General features: G+C 40.2%; 1 protein-coding gene across 2 annotated transcripts in view; it reads right to left on the bottom strand.

Moving 5' to 3' along the window:
* The window catches only part of pan3 (poly(A) specific ribonuclease subunit PAN3), a 173,633-nt gene that overhangs the window by 105,301 nt on the left and 50,412 nt on the right, over positions 1 to 17,920 (bottom strand). The window contains exons 4-5 of one of the 2 annotated variants that reach the window (XM_043692011.1): positions 15,370 to 15,437; positions 905 to 1,058 (exon numbers count right to left, since the gene is read on the bottom strand). In XM_043692011.1, coding sequence (XP_043547946.1) covers positions 905 to 1,058; positions 15,370 to 15,437 — 222 coding nt within the window. The remainder of the gene's footprint in view (positions 1 to 904; positions 1,059 to 15,369; positions 15,438 to 17,920) is intronic. The other variant, XM_043692013.1, reaches the window with a different exon arrangement.

The raw sequence follows: 17,920 nt of genomic DNA, 5'->3' as shown, positions 1-17,920 counted from the left end.
CTGCTCCCATTTCTTTTGGCATTAGACAGCAATTCCAGAACTTAGGGCATAAACAACTGAGGTATGGCCGCAAATGGTGGCAACAGGAAGTTGGTGATGCAAAGACCGGAATTTGAATAATGCTGAGTTAGGTGGCTAGAAGAGATTACAGAAATATGGAGGGGTAAAACCATGGATACATTTGAATACCAGGATGAGAATTGTGAAACTCAAGGCACTGGCGTCAGTTGCCAACTGATTACTATTATCCAAGCATGATCCCTGGCATGAAAATCTGCAAACTGCCAGATTGCATTCAGTTTCATGATCTGACTTGATCTGTCTTCAAATATTCACATATTTTAAATTTCAGCTGATGTAGTGACCATGAATCCAACTCACACCTGTACCCTACAACCCTCAGCCGTCCAAAGAATGGGATAGCTGTCCATTTATATTATATAGAAATTATTTCATAAACACTATTAGATCACCAAATGGAAATTAGCATGCTTGATTATGTTTCTGCTGGACCCTATTCTAATCAATTTCTACAGGGTTAAGCAGATATTAATATATCTCAGATGCGCATCCCAGTTGAATCCAATTTGCAAGATCAAATTGTACATCAGTCTTGCAATATTCAATGTGACTCTTTACAATCAGACAATTTAGCAAGGCATATCTCAGAAGCTATTTCTACACAAAAGGTTAACAAAACTTCATCTCTTAAGGAAAATTCATCAGCAATATTTTTCACCTTCAAAGTATTGTTGGACAGAATACTTTGGTCTTAAATGTTGTCTCTGCTCTTTAATTTTTTGAATAGTTTTTAAGTAGCGTTAAATTTTTCCCATTATTAACAATATAAGAAAAAAATACAAAAGAGACTTTGCTGGCATATACTGAATCACAAGTAACTTACCCGGGGCTAGCCCAGCTGCTGATGGACTACCCAAGGATGGATGAGAGAACAAGGCTGGTGAAAAGGCAGACATACTCGATTGGGACACAGAACTTAGTCGAGAGGTTGATCCTCCTTTAGGGATGAATTCATTTGCAGCTGGATTCGGTGTCTGCTGGTGAGATAATATTCTAGGCAATTACTCACGTAACAACCAGAGCTCATTAAACAGCATTTAACTTAAAATTTTACCTGGTATATGTTTACACCAAAACACTTAGAAACTGACAATTTATAAATAGATTAAAACAAAATGTAAAGTATTTTACTTACTTATGAAAGGGAACAGACAGAATTCAAAGCATTGTCAACCAAGCCTATCTACATCAGGAAATTGATGATTAAGTAACTGAACACCTTGAAAATTTCAGCTGATCAACAAGATTAGATTTGTAAAGGGTAGGTCATGCCCTTTGAAATGATTGCCCCAAATCAGGTTGAATTTTTTGAAAATGTGAATAAGTGGACCAAGGACAGGGGAATGTTTATGAACTTCTAGAAGGCATTGGACTAAGTACCTCAAAGGGTGTTAAAGCTCAAATTCGCAGAATTGAACACAAGTAATTGATCTGGTTAGGAAATTGCCTTTGTAGTAGGAAAAAGAAAGTAGGGATTTTGGGTTGAAACTATAATTGGTAAATGTGATCAGTGCCTCAAAGGTTTATGTTTAGGCTGAACTGTTCACCACATTTATTAATGATTGTGATCATGGAATAGAAAGCCATTTATCCAAATCTGTAAATGACAAATATAGGGGCTACACTGTAAACAGAGTAGGTGGAAGCATAAAATTACAAAAAGATACTATATCGATAGATCAAGTTAATGGGAAAAACAAAGGCAAATGAATTTCAAATATAGGAAAATGAAAAGATTTCTAAAATCAAACTAAGATGTATTGAATAGGATACTTCCTAAATGATGTAAGCCAAGAAACAATGTAAACGGATAGAGGCATGGGTCCAAGTACATAGATGTTTAACATGTCTTGAAAAGATGTAAAAAATGTTATTAAAGACTAATAGAACTTTTATATCTGGAAAAGCCAGTTTCAGCTCTACAAAGCCCTGTCTGGCACACATATAGGATAGTATGAGCAATCTCAGCAGCATATCTCAGGAAGAAAATATAAGCTTCATAGAGAGAGTGCAGCATACATTTGCCAGAATTATAACAGGACACAAAATGATTAAATTATTAGAAGATATTATACAAACTAGGTAATGTGTTTATGGACATTACAAAGTTAAGGACTAATTTGATTAAAGATACTAAGGAGAAAAGGTGCTCTCTCTTCAATCATAATTGCAATCTGCTCCTATGGTCATTCCATCCAAATGGATCTCATATCTACCTCTACTTCCCTGGATAAAAACTGAAAGATATTGCATGCTCTTCAAAGCTATCATTGCTCTTCATGGCTAAGTGGCTAGCACCGCTGCCTCACAGTGCCAGGGACCGGGTTCAGTTCCAACCTCCAGCGACTAGCTGTGTGGAGTTTGCACATTCTCCCCATGTCTGCGTGGGTTTTGTCCGGGTGCTCCGATTTCCTCCCACAATCCAAAATGTGCATGTTAGCTGAATTGGCCATGCTAAATTGCCCATAGTGTTCAGGGCTAGTCGGTTAGGTGCATTAGTCAAGGATCAGGGAATAGGTTCCGGTGGGATACTCTTTGAAGGGTCAGTGTAGACTTGTTGGGACTGTTTCTACACTGTAGGGATTCTATGATATTATCCACCAGTCATATATATATATTACTGTTCTGTCAAAGTCGCGAGGTCAGCACCCTAGAACTCCCTGCCTAACAACAATGTGTATCTACATACAGCACATGGACTGCAACAATTCAAGAAGGCAGCTCACAACCACCTTCTCAAAGGCGAGTAAGAACAATCAATAAATGCTGGCCAGCCAGCCAATGACACCAACCTCTCACGCACGATTTTTTAAAATAAATCTTCCGACAGTGTGGTTCCCAAGATAGCTCACATTATCCCATGTGTGGTCGAAATGGGGGTTTACATAGTTGATGCATGACTTCTGTAGTCGTGTGTTCCAGTACAAAGTATATGTATGATTAGCGTTTTCAATTTTTTATCAGCTGATACAGTTTTTAAAAAGTCTATGCATGTGTATCCCCTATGTCTTCATAGCAAGACAAATCTGCAAAGTTGGAACTAAAGTCAAGTTACCCACCGCAGTAACAAAACTTCAGCACTAAGTCATTAAGATATTAAAATACTCTGAACACAGTCACATTGGTGCAATCATACACAGAACTGTTTCTTGTGCTTTCCATTAAAATTAAATTTGCTCAAAATATAAATACTGAAATTACTAAAAGAATTCAACATTGTTTACACCAAGACTAAAAAATGTTCAAGGATGATTAAATGTAACAAATGATGTTATCGGCTCGAAATAAAAATGCCTGGACGTTTCCTTTTAGCATGCAGGAAAGAACAATTGTGAAATTATGACCAGAGCCTTTATACCACATTCAACTTTTATTTTTTAGTCATTAAATTAATCAACTATAAATTTTTTTCTACTTGCAAAATTCTGTTCTTGAAAAAATATTAAAATAACTTTCAGGATCCAATGTAATCAATCACGCATTTAATTAATATAAAAGATTTTAAAAATCAAAGCGATGGAAGGTGTAGTTAAATGTCTTTCTTTTTCCCCAAATCAGACTCAAAGATCAACTACTTATTTATATACCCACTTGACAGCTGTATTGGCAATGTCAATTCCAATTCTGTAAAAGCACATATGTCAATGGCATTTGTAATGTAAAATGTTATCACCTGAATACCAAAGTATAAGAATTGCAAAATCAAACTACCTCCTATGATTCAACTATTTTCGCTCAACAAAAAAAAAATCAGCCATTGGGAATATTTTTCCAGTATTGCTGATGTCAAGCACTCCTGAGTGTTCAACACCAAACATCAGAAGTGAAGTAAAACAGTTTCTACTACATGAGTGTCAAATATACAACGCCCCAATCAGTTTTTTCTCACTCACAGACTTCATTGTTGCCTTTTCATGACGATGACAGATAAATATTCACTTTCACCAACACTATCTTTCAATACTAAATTTTATTAGTTGCTGTGCTGGAATTTGAACCTATGTTCCCAGATTATCAGCGTGGGTCTTTGGATTAAACATCCAGCAATATTACCACACTCCCATCATCTCTCCCAACAGTATAACTGAAAAAGGTAAAAACAAGGACTGCAGATGCTGGAAACCAGATTCTAGATTAGAGTGATGCTGGAAAATTCCTGATGAAGGGCTTTTGCCCGAAATGTCAATTTTCCTGCTCCTCGAATGCTGCATGAACTGCTGTGCTTTTCTAATCTATAACTGGAAAAGCCAAATATGAAAACTATCACCAAAAACAACAAATGTTGGAAATCACAGCAGGTCAGGCATCATCCATGGAGAGCAGCTAATGTTTCAAGTCTAGATGACTTTTCATCAGCTCTGAAGAGTCATCTAGACTCGAAACATTAGCTTGATCTCTCTCCTCTGTCTGACCCGTTGTGATCTCCAGCATTTGCTATTTTCAGTACAGATTCCAGCAGTAATTGGTTCCTATGAAAATTATCAACTGGGAGCAGCTGAAATCTTTAAGCTTACATAAAGAGTGCAAGACAAAAGTAATAAACGTAAGTAATTACCTCAATGAATTTTAGGAGCATTAATATTTTGCTGTGATCTGAAGCAAATGCATAGAACATAGAACAGTACAGCACAGAACAGGCCCTTCAGCCCACGATGTTCTGCAGACCATCGATCCTCATGTATACACCCTCAAATTTCTGTGACCATATGCATGTCCAGCAGTCTCTTAAATGTCCCCAATGACCTTGCTTCCACAACTGCTGCTGGCAATGCATGCCATGCTCTCTCAACTCTCTGTGTAAAGAACCCACCTCTGACATCCCCTCTATACTTTCCTCGAACCAGCTTAAAACTATGACCCCTCGTGTTAGCCATTTCTGCCCTGGGAAATAGTCTCTGGCTATCAACTCTATCTATGCCTCTCATTATCTTGTATACCTCAATTAGGTCCCCTCTCCTCCTCCTTTTCTCCGAGCTCAGTCAACCTCTCTTCACAAGATAAGCCCTCCAGTCCAGGTAGCATCCTGGTAAACCTCCTCTGAACCATCTCCAAAGCAACCACACCTTTCCTATAAGAGGGCGACCAGAACTGGACACAGTATTCCAAGTGCAGTCTAACCAAAGTTTTATAGAGCTGCAACAAGATCTCAAGACTCTTAAACTCAATCCCTTTGTTAATGAAAGCCAAAACACCATATGCTTTCTTACCAATCCTGTCCACTTGGGTGGACATTTTAAGGAATCTATGTACCTGCACACCAAGATCCCTCTGTTCCTCCACACTGCCAAGAATCCTATCCTTAATCCTGTACTCAGCTTTCAAATTCGACCTTCCAAAATGCATCACCTTGCATTTATCCAGGTTGAACTCCATCTGCCACCTCTCAGCCCATCCCTGCATCCCGTCAATGCCCCGCTGCAGCCTACAACAGCCCTCTATACGGTCAACGACACCTCCAACCTTTGTGTCGTCTGCAAACTTGCTGACCCATCTTTCAATCCCCTCATCCAAGTCATTAATAAAAATTACAAACAGTAGAGGCCCAAGGATAGAGCCCTGTGGAACACCACTCACCACTGACTTCCAGGCAGAATATTTTCCTTCTACTACCACTCGCTGTCTTCTGTTGGCCAGCCAATTCTGTATCCAGACAGCTAAGTTCCCCTGTATCCCATTCCTCCTGACCTTCTGAATAAGCCTACCATGGGGAACCTTATCAAGTGCCTTGCTGAAGTCCATACACACTACATCCACAGCTCGACCCTCATCAACTTTTCTAGTCACATCCTCAAAGAACTCGATAAGGTTTGTGAGGCATGACCTGCCCCTCACAAAGCCGTGTTGACTGCATTTAATCAAGCCATGCTCTTCCAGATGGTCATAAATCCTATCTCTCAGAATCATTTCTAACACCTTGCAGACGACAGACGTGAGACTTACTGGTCTGTAATTGCCGAGGATTTCCCTATTTCCTTTCTTGAAGAGAGGAATTATATTTGCCTCTCTCCAGTCCTCAGGTACGACTCCAGTGAAAAGCGAGAATGAAAAGATCTTCGCAAGTGGCGAAGCAATTGCATTTCTCGTTTCCCAAAGCAGCCAAGGACAAATCTGGTCCAGGCCTGGCGACTTGTCAATCTTCATGTTTAACAAAATTTTCAGCACATCAGCTTCCTCTATCTCTATCCATTCCAGCATGCACAAAGGTTTCATTCACTTCAAAGTTCGTTTCTTTCGTAAAGACAGAAGCAAAAAACTCATTTAGGGCTTCCCCTACCTCCTCAGACTCCACACACACAAGTTCCCTATGCTATCCCTGATCGGCCCTAGTCTTTCTTTAACCATTGTCTTATTCCTCACATAAGTGTAAAATGCCATCGTGTTCTCCCTAATCCGTTCTGCCAAGCCTTTCTCGTGCCCCCTCCTGGCTCTCCTCAGACCATTTTTGAGCTCCTTTCTCACCTGCCTGTAATCCTCTAGAGCTGAGCTTGACCGTAGCTTCCTCCACCTTATGTAAGCTACCTTCTTCCTTTTGACGAGAAGCTCTACCGCTCTCGTCATCCATATTACCTCTTCTTGCCTATCTCAGAGGGACATATTTATTCATCACTCACAACAACTGTTCCTTAAACAGTCTCCGCATGTCTATAGTGCCTTTACCATGGAACAATTGCTCCCAGTCCATGCTTCCTAACTCATGTCTAATCGCATCATAGTTTCCTCTTCCCCAATTAAATATCCTCCCATTTTGCCTAATCCTCTCCTTCTCCATAGCTATGTAGAATGTGAGGCAGTTGTGGTCACTATCACCAAAATGCTCTCCCACCACAAGATCTGATACCTGCCCCGGCTTGTTTCCGAGCACCAAGTCTAGAATGGCCTCTCCCCTCGTCGGCCTGTCAACGTACTGAGTTCAGAAACCCTTCTGAACACACCTTACAAAAACAGCTCCATTCAAATCTTCTGCTCGAAGGAGGTTTCAATCAATATTGGGAAAGTTAAAGTCACCCATTACAACAACCCTACTACATCCACACTTTTCTAAAATCTGTCGACCTATGCTTTCTTCAATCTCCCTGCTGCTATTGGGGAGCCTGTAGTAAACCCCTAACGAGGTGACTGCTCCCTTGCTGTCCTAATTTCCACCCATACTGACTCGGTAGGCAGATCTTCCTCGACAATGGAAGCTTCTAGAGCTGTGATACCCTCTCTGATTAGTAGTGATACACCCCCTCCTCTTTTTCCCCCCTCCCTATTCTTTTTAAATGCTCTAAACCCTGGAACATCCAGCAACCATTCCTGCCCCTGAGAAACCCATGTCTCTGTTATGGCCACAACATCATTGCACCAGATACTGATCCATGCTCTAAGTTCATCACTTTTATTCCTGATACTCCTTGCATTAAAGCAAACACACTTGAACTGATCCCTTGGTTCCTTCCCTGAAAGATCCTTCCCACTAGCTGGTCTACCTCTTGCTATTGCCTCATCTGCATCAACTCTTACCTCCGGTATACAGCTCAGGTTCCCACCCCCCTGCCATACTAGTTTAAACCCTCTCGAATTACTCGAGCAAACCTTCCACCCAGAACATTGGTCCCCTTCCAGTTCAGATGCAACCCGTCCTTCTTGTACAGGTCCTACCTTCCCCAGAAGGCATCCCAATTATCTACATATCTGAAGCCCTCCCTCCTACACAAGCTGCGCAGCCACGTGTTAAGCTGCGCCCGCTCCCTGTTCCTCGCCTCACTATCTCGTGGCACCGGTAGTAAACTAGAGAACACTACTCTGTTCGTCCTGCTTTGCAGCTTCCATCCTAACTCCCAGAAATCACTTTTTATATCCTCAATCCTTTTTCTGGCTATATCATTAGTGCCAATACGTAACACAATTTCTGATTTCGCCCTTACCTTTTAGAACCTTATACACCCGATCGGAGACGTCCCGGACCCTGGCACCAGGGAGGCAACATACCTTCCGGGAATCCCAATCCTGACCACAAAATCTCCTGTCGATTCCCCTAACTATCGAGTCCCCTACCACGAGTACTTTTCTATTCTGCCCCCTTCCCTTCTTTACCACACTGTCAGGCTCAGTGCAAGAGAACTGACTACTAAGGCTTTCCTCTGGTAGGTCATCCCCCCCAAAACGGTATACTTATTGCTGAGGGGAACATCCACAGGGGATCTCTGCACTGTCTGTCTGTCCCCTTTCCTCCCCCTAACTGTAACCCATCTATCCTTGTCCTGAGCCTTAGGAGTCACCAACTCCCGGTAACTCCTCTCAATTATCCCCTCAGCCTCCCGAATGATCTGTAGTTCATCCAGCTCCAGTGAGACTACAATTGTTTTGAAGGAGTCTGCACTCAGTGTGGTGCTTGATCATACAGCATTGTATATTTCCTATCTACAGTAGTGAGCTGCAAACTGTAATTTTGTGGATATTTCAATGCAAAATACATTGCACCAATATGCTTGACAGTACCCATCATCCAGAGCTGAACTGAAGATCAAATACTAGATGTTTAATAAAAAGGAATTAACAGCTGCCCTTAAGAATTTTTACAAAAGTGAGTCTGAATATTTTCTTAACAGTGAGAAACCAGGAACAAACCTCACGTAGATTTGCCTTTGTATTTGGAGTGAACAAGAGGACATTTCCTAGAGTTCTCTGGGTACTACCCAGTAGGATTGCCAGGCTCTGATTTACATTTCTAATCTGTGCTAGGAAGTCATTTGAGTGAGATGCATGTATCAAACTTCAAAGTACTGAGAAGGTTTCCGACGGAGTAACGTGCTAACAGACGATATTAAGAAAAATGAGTTTAAAGTAAGGAAATTATTTTAGGCCAGAGTGTTACGCACCAGGCAGTCACAAAGAATGAAGTTAACTTTTGAAATTCAAAATGAAAATAGAATTGAAGCTGTGTCAGGAATAGTATAGCACTGGAAAGAAGCTAATTCAGGATCATAGGAAGAATAATAGGGAATTATCTACAGTTCCAGTAGGTGAGATGAAATTTTAAGTACTTCAAGCCCATCAAAGTAGTAATAAGAAAAAGTAAGTCTCCCCTGGAAATGAGCTTGAAGTACAGCACAAGATGCTGTTACAGTTTGAAAAACATTTCTAAGTTCCAGCAGGTGTACTTTTCCGATACAAAACTGTTGTTTATATTCTATTTATAGAGTGCTTGGGTTATTTCTACTGTGTGTTTAAAACTCTTTGAATCTGTGTTATAAGGAATAGTGTGTGTTTTTTTAAAATCTTCATTTTTGTTGTTAACAAACTTATGTTTTGTTTTATTGTTACAAAGATTGCAATATTGTGTGCTTATGTTTTAGTAAGATATCACAAAACTAAAAAAATCTACACAGCCAGGTTCCCGTCAGGGGTCTGACTTGTCCATTAGCAACATCAACTGGTCATTACTCACTAACAGTTGGGGCCACAAGATCTTAAGACAGAAAACAGTTTTAACCAGCATCTTATGAACTGGCAACCCGATAAACTCCCCTCAGCTAAAATTATATACCAGAAATAACGGAAATTTACTGTATTATTGCAATGTCCAAGTAGTCTGTTGAGGATGAGAGTGAGAAGGCTGTCATTGTACAAAGATGCCACTGTTAGCTCATTTAAGCTCCCACTTTCACTCTCACCAAGTTGAGAAATCCTCAAATCAACTGAACAGTGAGAGGTTGACAATTCAACACTCCTGCTCTCTGAAGTCTCACTCGTTCACAGTCACATCTTGCTGTCCCTAACCAAATCATAAGAGACTCTGCTAATTGGTATGACTGCCTCCTGGTACAAAGCATTCCCATGTACTGACTTGTCACAGACTTTGTACCTCAACCTCCAGCTAAATTACTGAGCTGAAGCTTATTGATTCGCTAACACTCATTGCAGACATTGCCTCTTTTAGAGTACTGTGCAGTTCTAGTTGTCCTGTTATAGGAAGGATACTTACCAAGGTTTTGCCAGGATTAGAGGACTGACTTATAAGGAGGGGCTGGATAGGCTCGGACTTCTTTCACTGAAGCGTAGAAGACCAAGAGATAACTTTATAAAATCATGAGGGGTATAGCAGATGTCTTTTCCCTTGGGTGTGGGATTTCAAAACTAGGGGGCATATTTTTAAGGTGAGAGGAGAAAGATTTAGAAAAGGCATGAGTGGAATTTGTTTTTTTTTAAAAACAGAGTGCAGTTCACGTGTGGAATGAACTTTCAGAGGAAGTGATGGATGCAGGTACAGTTATAACATTTAAAAGGCATTTAGATAAGCACATAACTAAATGTTTGGAGGGATAGGAGCCAATTGCAGGTAGGTGGAACAAGTTTAGCTTGGGATTACGTTGGCATGGACTGGTTGGATCGAAGGGTCTGTTTCCATAGTGTATGACTAGGTTGGCCATAAACTATAAAGTCTCCTGAGTGCAATGCTGCAGCTTTGACACCTGTCCTGCCAACTTTATTATTTTAAATTAATTACTCATCTATATTATTCATTTATTTATGTTGATTTTTACATGATTCATAAACTTTACCAATAATTTGTACATTATTTTAAACCTGAAGAATAGAATAAACTTTAACCACTCACCAAGTACTCAAATAGTTGGCTTCTTTCCCTGTATTAGAGCAAGAACCAATTCATAAAGGGCAAGAATAGTAGAAAAGCAATAGAAAACAAACATTCTTCCATCTCTTTACCAAACACCCCCATTCACCAAACTCTTACGCTTGCACTCATTTTTCTTAGCTGTGCTGAAAAACAGTGTTTATAGTCAACCAAATTGGGGCCAGAGAATAATATCCAACCTGCCTGGTAACTAGCTACACAGCTCTCATGGCAGTGTGTTTATCCTGTCTAAGCTGCAAGAAATAGATTTTTTTTTAAAATTGAAACAATACTTTGCAGTCACTACTAATTACAGACTAGATTAAATTTTAAGAACAAACATAATTTAAACTCCCTATTCACCAAACCCTCAAGTTTGTACTGTTTCCTCAGTTGCACTTATTTATATAGTAAAATTAACATATGGTAAAGGAAATAACAAGTTTTTTATTTAAAGTATTCCAGAGGCCTTGTATGTTGCTTGAAAGGTCAGTACTTATGTACAAGTTGGTCTCTTCAAACCCTCCAGCCATTGTGGTAGATGAAGAACAACCATAATGCTGCTGGGGAGGAGTTCTAGGGTTTTGATTCCACGACAGTAAAGAAACAGCAATCTAGTTCCAGTCCGGATTACAATGTTGCTTGGAGTGAAATATGCAATTGTTGTTGTTCTTGCGCGTCTGCTGTCCCTCTTCTAAATGGTAGAAGTTTTGGATTTGTAAAATGGTACAGACTATCTTATAGGCGGTACACAGCCAACTCCTTAAGTATTCACTCACTCCACCACTGGGAGAGAGGCCAGTAGGGTCCTAATTAAAGAAGGTGCCTGGTTTTGGTTGATATGGAGCTTCTTGAGTGCTGTTAAAGTGGACTCAACCAAGCAAGTGGAAAGTCTGAAGGAAAGTTACTCACAATAGAACTGTCAGCCTGTGACCGACCTATTCTTATTTCCACAGTGTTCACATGGCCAGTTCTGTAAAAGTTCAGATAAATAGTACCCTGCAGGATACTGAAGTGGCAGTTCAGCAATGATGATGCCATTTAACATCAAGGAGAGATCATATTATTTTGTTGGACATCATCATTGCATAGAACTTGTGCAATGCAAATATTACTTGTTAGTTTTCAGCCAGAACTAAACGTTATGTAGATTCCACTGCATTCAGACATAGACTGCTTCAGAATCTGAGGAATTGGAAATGGTATTGAACACTGTACAATCAATGGGCATCTTGATTTCTGACATTATTTTGGAGGGAAGATCATTGACGTTGTAGCTAAGATGCTTAGCTAAGGACACTGCCTAGAGGTGCTCCTGTAGCAAAGATTCATGGAGGCAAATCATTCTTTTCGCTTTTAGATAAAATGCCAACCGATGAAATCTCTGCTCCCCTGTTTCCCATTGACCTCAATTTTGCTGGGACTCTTTAATGCCACACTCAAATGAATGCTGCCTTGATGTTGACACCAGTCTATCTATCTAAGATCACCTCTGGAATTCAGCTTTTTTTTGTCCATGCTTGGACAGTGACTGCATTATGTCAGGGTAATTCATCAGTGAAGTCTAAAGACAATATGACCATACTATTGAAAACTTTTTCCAGTATTTTTCCCTTCAACTGAAATATTTTGTTTAGTAAATACACTATTCCTCAGATAAGGACAGGAAGCTTCAATTTACTCTGCTAATTCATATTCTAGTGTAGTGTAAAGTCTTGGTTGGAGTGGAAGTAAAGTAAGGATGATAGAAATATAGATACATAGCAGAAAATAAAACAAGGAAGGATCCCTTAGTGTTGCAGATTTTGATCCTAGAGGGGAACTTTAACCCCCAACTTTCTAACAGAGGCAAAACTGCTACTAACTGAGTTTACACTGAGAAGCCAAATGCTCCTTCATATTAAAAGAAAATAAAGACATTTAAAGTGATCATTACAAGTTATTTTCCAAGTTAGTTGGGCAAAAATGAAAAGCTTACAACTAAACGAATTTGACCAGCCATTCACATTTGGTAAACTAACCTAATTCCCAGAATCCAAAAATTGAGAAAATCTAATTCTTCCAAAATTTCAAGACTGATGGTTGTTGTAAATTATGCAAGTTTTTAAGAGATGAAAAACTTGCTGGCTTGCACCACACAAGAATTATCAGAACATATATTATCAGTACCTATAAGAATATTATGCATCAGTGACAGCTATGTGCATTGAGTTAATAAAGAATAACGGAAGAGTTTTTAAAGCAGTAGAGTAAACTGATCAATTAACTGATCAGATAGCATCACATTCAAAAAGTTAAGCTACAACAACTATCTCAATGCCAAGATCATTTTTTTTAAACCACATTAAGTAGCTTCATCCACATTTAATTGTTTTCGTTTCAATGAAGGCGTATAACAAACCATTGGGGATGTCCAGATTCTAAGAGGAACAGTTAAGCAAAAGCACTTAAAGTTCAAGAAATAATGATCATTGCTGAGAAATATATTCAAGGGAGAAATTACTAGTAAATTTTAGAAGTGCTACTGCAAAGAATATAAAGATTACCAGGCCCAAACAGAACAAAAACCTACTAAAAAGATATCAGATGGCACAAAACTTTCATTTGACATCCCAGCTCAGAATAATGCATTTTTTGGTGGCATGGCTTACAGCATTTGAACTGGATTCCTGATTTGCTCTGTTTTAGAACTTTATTCAGTTTTTAACCTTAGTGAGTTTTGAGAAGATTTGTAGCTCAGGTTGAGGTTCTGGATGTAGGTGTGCCCCCTGATCTGGAAGGTTTGTTTTCAGACCTTATGTCACCATACTAGTAACATCTTCAGTGAGCTTCCAAATGAAGCACTGGTGGTGTAACACGCTTTCCATTTATATGTTTGAGTTACAAATATATGTCCTCAGGAAAACAACAACAAGCTGCCATTCCTAGATGTCACAGTAGAACGAACAGCCAATGGGGAACTTCAAACCAGCGTCTACAGGAAAACACCACCATAAGGACCAAATATTGAACTACAAAAGTAATCGTTCCAACATTCACAAACAAAGCTGCATTAGAACATTATCTCATGAGCCACCATACACTACAGCACAGAGGAACTATGCAGAGGAAAATCACCTATACAGTGTATTCAAAAGGAACAGATACCTAATGAACACAGTCTGCCAATTTCTGAACAACCAACACAAACAGGTCGACAAAACACATCCAGAAACCCTACCCACTCTTCCCCTACATCAAAGACATCTCAGAAATGACAGCCAGACTACTCAGACTCCTTGGCATCATGGTAGCACACAAACCCACCAACACACTAAAAACAGCAGCTAAAGAACTTGAAAGATGCTATACAGGCAACAAGCAAAATTAATGGTCATCTACCAAGTACCTTGCAAGAACTGTAACAAACATTACATTGGATACACAGGCAGAAAACTAGCCACCAGGGTACAGGGTACCTCTGGGCCACCCGGACGAACCAACCCAACCAACCTGTAGCACAGCATTTCAACTCCCCCTCCCACTCCACCGAGGATATGCAGGTCATTGGACTCATCCACCGCCAAACCACAACAACGCGACGGTCGGAGGAGGAGCGTCTGATCTTCCGACTGGGAACTCTCCAACCACAGGGGATGAACTTGGACTTCACCAGTTTCTTCATCCCCCCTCCCCCCACCTTGTCTCAGCCGAATCCCTCCAGCCCAGCACTGCCTTCCTGACCTGCAGTCTTCTTCTTGACCTCTCCGCCTCCATCCTACTCCGACCTATCACCCTCACCTTGACCTCTTTCCACCTATCACATTTCCAACGCCCCTCCTCCAAGTCCCTCCTCCCTACCTTTTATCTTCTCCTGCTGAACACTCTCTGCTCATTCCTGAAGAAGGGCCTGTGCCCGAAACGTCGAATCTCCTGTTCCCTGGATGCTGCCTGACCTGCTGTGCTGTTCCAGCAATAAAGTTTCAACTTTGATCTCCAGCATCTGCAGACCTCACTTTCTCCTACATGAACATCAACCAACCACAAAACGTCATGACCCACTCTCACTAGTATCCTTACACACAGATGAGGAAGGACACTACTTCAACCGGGACAATACATTCATCCTAGGACAAACCAAACTGAGGCATGCACCAGAATTCCTCGAAGCATGGCATTCCAACCGGAACTCTATCAACAAACACATTGGCTTGGATCCTGTTTACTACCCCCTGAGAAAAAGAACAGGAAATGGCATTACCAAACCAAGAAACCTCAAACATATAAATAGAAAGCGGGTTACACCAGCAGTGCTTCATTCGGAGGCTGACTGAAGATGTTACCTTGTATGGTGATGCAATGTCTGAAATCAAACCTTCCAGTTCAGCAAGCAAACCTACATTCAGTTTTAACCTTCTATCGTCTGTCCACCAAAACAAATAACCAGTTAACAATTAATTTGAGCTTTAAAAACAGAACTATGTAGTGTTGTCTATAAATATAAGAGACACAAATGTCAATGGACTTCATCTCTTTGGTTGAAAGGGTTCATTTTTCATAATTTTTCTCTCCCTCTATGGTAAAGGCAGGAGAATGGATAAGTATCTTTTGAGTTGGCTGAGGAACAGATATACAAAGAAACGAAAATAATTAAGTTACTTTGCAGTTAAAAATGTGGTCAAACTACCTACCTTTCTTCGTTGAGAAATGCTGAGGCCAGAGAAATCACTGAACAATGAGGCAGGTAAATTTAGTTGATCTGCAAAATAAGTTTAAATCTTCAGTTACAAACCAATTAGTATTCCCTACATCTACTCAATCATATTGAGCCAGAATTTGCTGCAAGGCTGATAATAAGTCCAATGGTATTCATCATTGTGTGAAAAATGGTGCAGCAATTTCTGGTGAGTAGCAGACACACAGTTCAACGTGAATATCCAAAAAAATCCAGTTAAGTTTTTCTATTGCTACATTTGCAAAAAACCATAAAACTGACTGCCTTAATTACGTAAGTACACTACATGATGTGAACATATGAATTGAAAGCAGAAAAAGACCATTCAGTGCCTCAAACCTCATCATCATTCAATAAAATCATGACTGGGCTGCTTGTGTTTTTAATTCCGCATTCCAATCTGTCCCCAACAAGCTTTGCATGTGAAGCTTAACAAGAAAGCATGTACCTCCACCTTGAAAGTATACCTGTGACCATGACTCCACTGCTGTCTTAGGAAGACAGTTCCAAAGTCACACAAGCCGTGCACACGAAAAAGCTCATCAGGGAAACAATTAATTTTAGAAGTGTTCTTAATCTCTAAAGTTCTGCACTCACCCACAAGGAGGATGCAACTTTTATATGTGTACTTCATCAAGATTGTTCAGGATATTTTATCTTCATTCAAGTCATCCCTCATTCTTCTAAACTCCAGTCGGAAAAAAAACCCAGAAATTCCAGTATGTCACATGAACACAAGTATTCTTTTGACAACATAACTTCATCACTGCCATTCTAGTACTAAGGTTTAACTACAACAAAGGTTGAGAGTAACAACTGTAACAGAACAATGGGCATTTTTTCAGGAGATTTTCAGTTCAGACCAATTTCAATAAGTATGAAATCTTTTGGATATCGAATAAAATTAGGGAAGTAAACACGTGGCTAAGGGAAACAAGTGTATGGGAAAGAGGGATTCCATTTCATGGGACATTAACATCTGTTTCAGAACAGAGGAGATCTGTACTGATGGGACGGTCTCCTCCTGAACCAATCTGGAACCAGTATTCTAGCAAACAGGGAAATAAGGTGGTCACCAGGCCTTTAAACCAGGGAGTCTGGGGAAGGGAAGAGGAAAAATGGCAGGAAGTATGGTGGTAAATAAAAAGAAAGGCAGCAGGTTAGCATGTGTGCAGGAGGGTTTAACCACATGGCAGACTATGAAAGATGTAAAAAGGAAGGATAACTCAGGAGATATTATTCTTGGAGTTGTTGGAATTCATAAAGAGAATCCAAAAACTAGCATAAGGGCACTTTACCTGAATGTTCATAGCATTTGTAACAAGTTAATGACACAAATCATCGCGAATGAATATGATTTAGTAGCCATTGAGGAGACATGGCTGCAGGATGGTCATGACAGGGAGGTGGTGTAGCTCTTGATATTTAAGGATGACATCAGGGCTGATGTCATCCTTAAATGATGTGAGTGATAATATAGGCTCTATGGAGAATAAGGCTGAATCCATTTGGGTGGAAATTAGAAATTCTAAGAAGAAAGGCTACACCTATCAGTGACTTTAAGAAAACAAGAGAGGCTTTCAAGTTGAAAGAGAAGACATACAAAGTCGTAAAGATCAGCAGGAAACTAGAAGATTGGGAAAGCTTTAAAGATCAACAGAAAACCGCAAAAAGAATCATAAAGTTAGATTATGAGAAAAAATTAGCTCAGAGCATAAAAACAAGACAGGAAAAGTTTCTATAAATACATAAAACAAAACAAAAAAGTGACTAAAGTAAATATTGGTCCTTTAGAGAATGAGAAGGGTATTTAGTAATGGGCTATGAGGAAATGGCTGAGAGATTGAAGAGGTCTTTTTTTTTGTTGGTCTTCACAGTGGAGGACATGAATAACGTGCCAGCAATTGACAAATAACGAAGATAGGCGAGGACCTGGAAACAATCATTGTCATGGAAGAGGTAGTGTTGGGCAAGCTAATGGACCCAAGGGTAGACTTGTCTCCTGGCCCTGATGGAATGCATCCCAACGTGATAAAAGAGATGGCGGGGGGGGGGAAATCCAAGATGGCGGCGACCCAGCAAGACTGAGTCTATAGTGCTCCTCTCAAGACTTGGGTACAGTGGGTCACCCACCCCCTACCACGCTCACCAAATCATTTATAATAGTTGTGTAATTTAATTAGTTGTGTAATATTACATTTAAACAATTTAATCCTAAGTAAAAATGACCAAAGGGAAAGGAGCCCGCAGCTCTCAGCAAGCAGGAACCCCTCCCCCACCCTCTCCACCTGCAGCAGAGGCGTCCATAGCCGCCCCAGGGGACTTACCTACAGTAACAAGCCTTGCAGAAATGATTTCCAAGCTGGATTCGAAGATCGATGCCTTTATTGCAGAATCCAGAAATCGTTGGGACTCGTTCTCGGCCGCGCTGCAGAAGCACGACCGAGAAATCCAAGAAATTGAACGCCGAGTCGGAGGGGCGGAGTTAAAGGCCGCAACCTCCGAAA

This window comes from Chiloscyllium plagiosum, chromosome 6 (assembly GCF_004010195.1).
Source record: "Chiloscyllium plagiosum isolate BGI_BamShark_2017 chromosome 6, ASM401019v2, whole genome shotgun sequence".
NCBI lineage: Eukaryota > Metazoa > Chordata > Chondrichthyes > Orectolobiformes > Hemiscylliidae > Chiloscyllium > Chiloscyllium plagiosum.
Note: the sequence above shows the minus strand (reverse complement) of the source record. Positions and strands in the feature narration are given on the sequence as shown.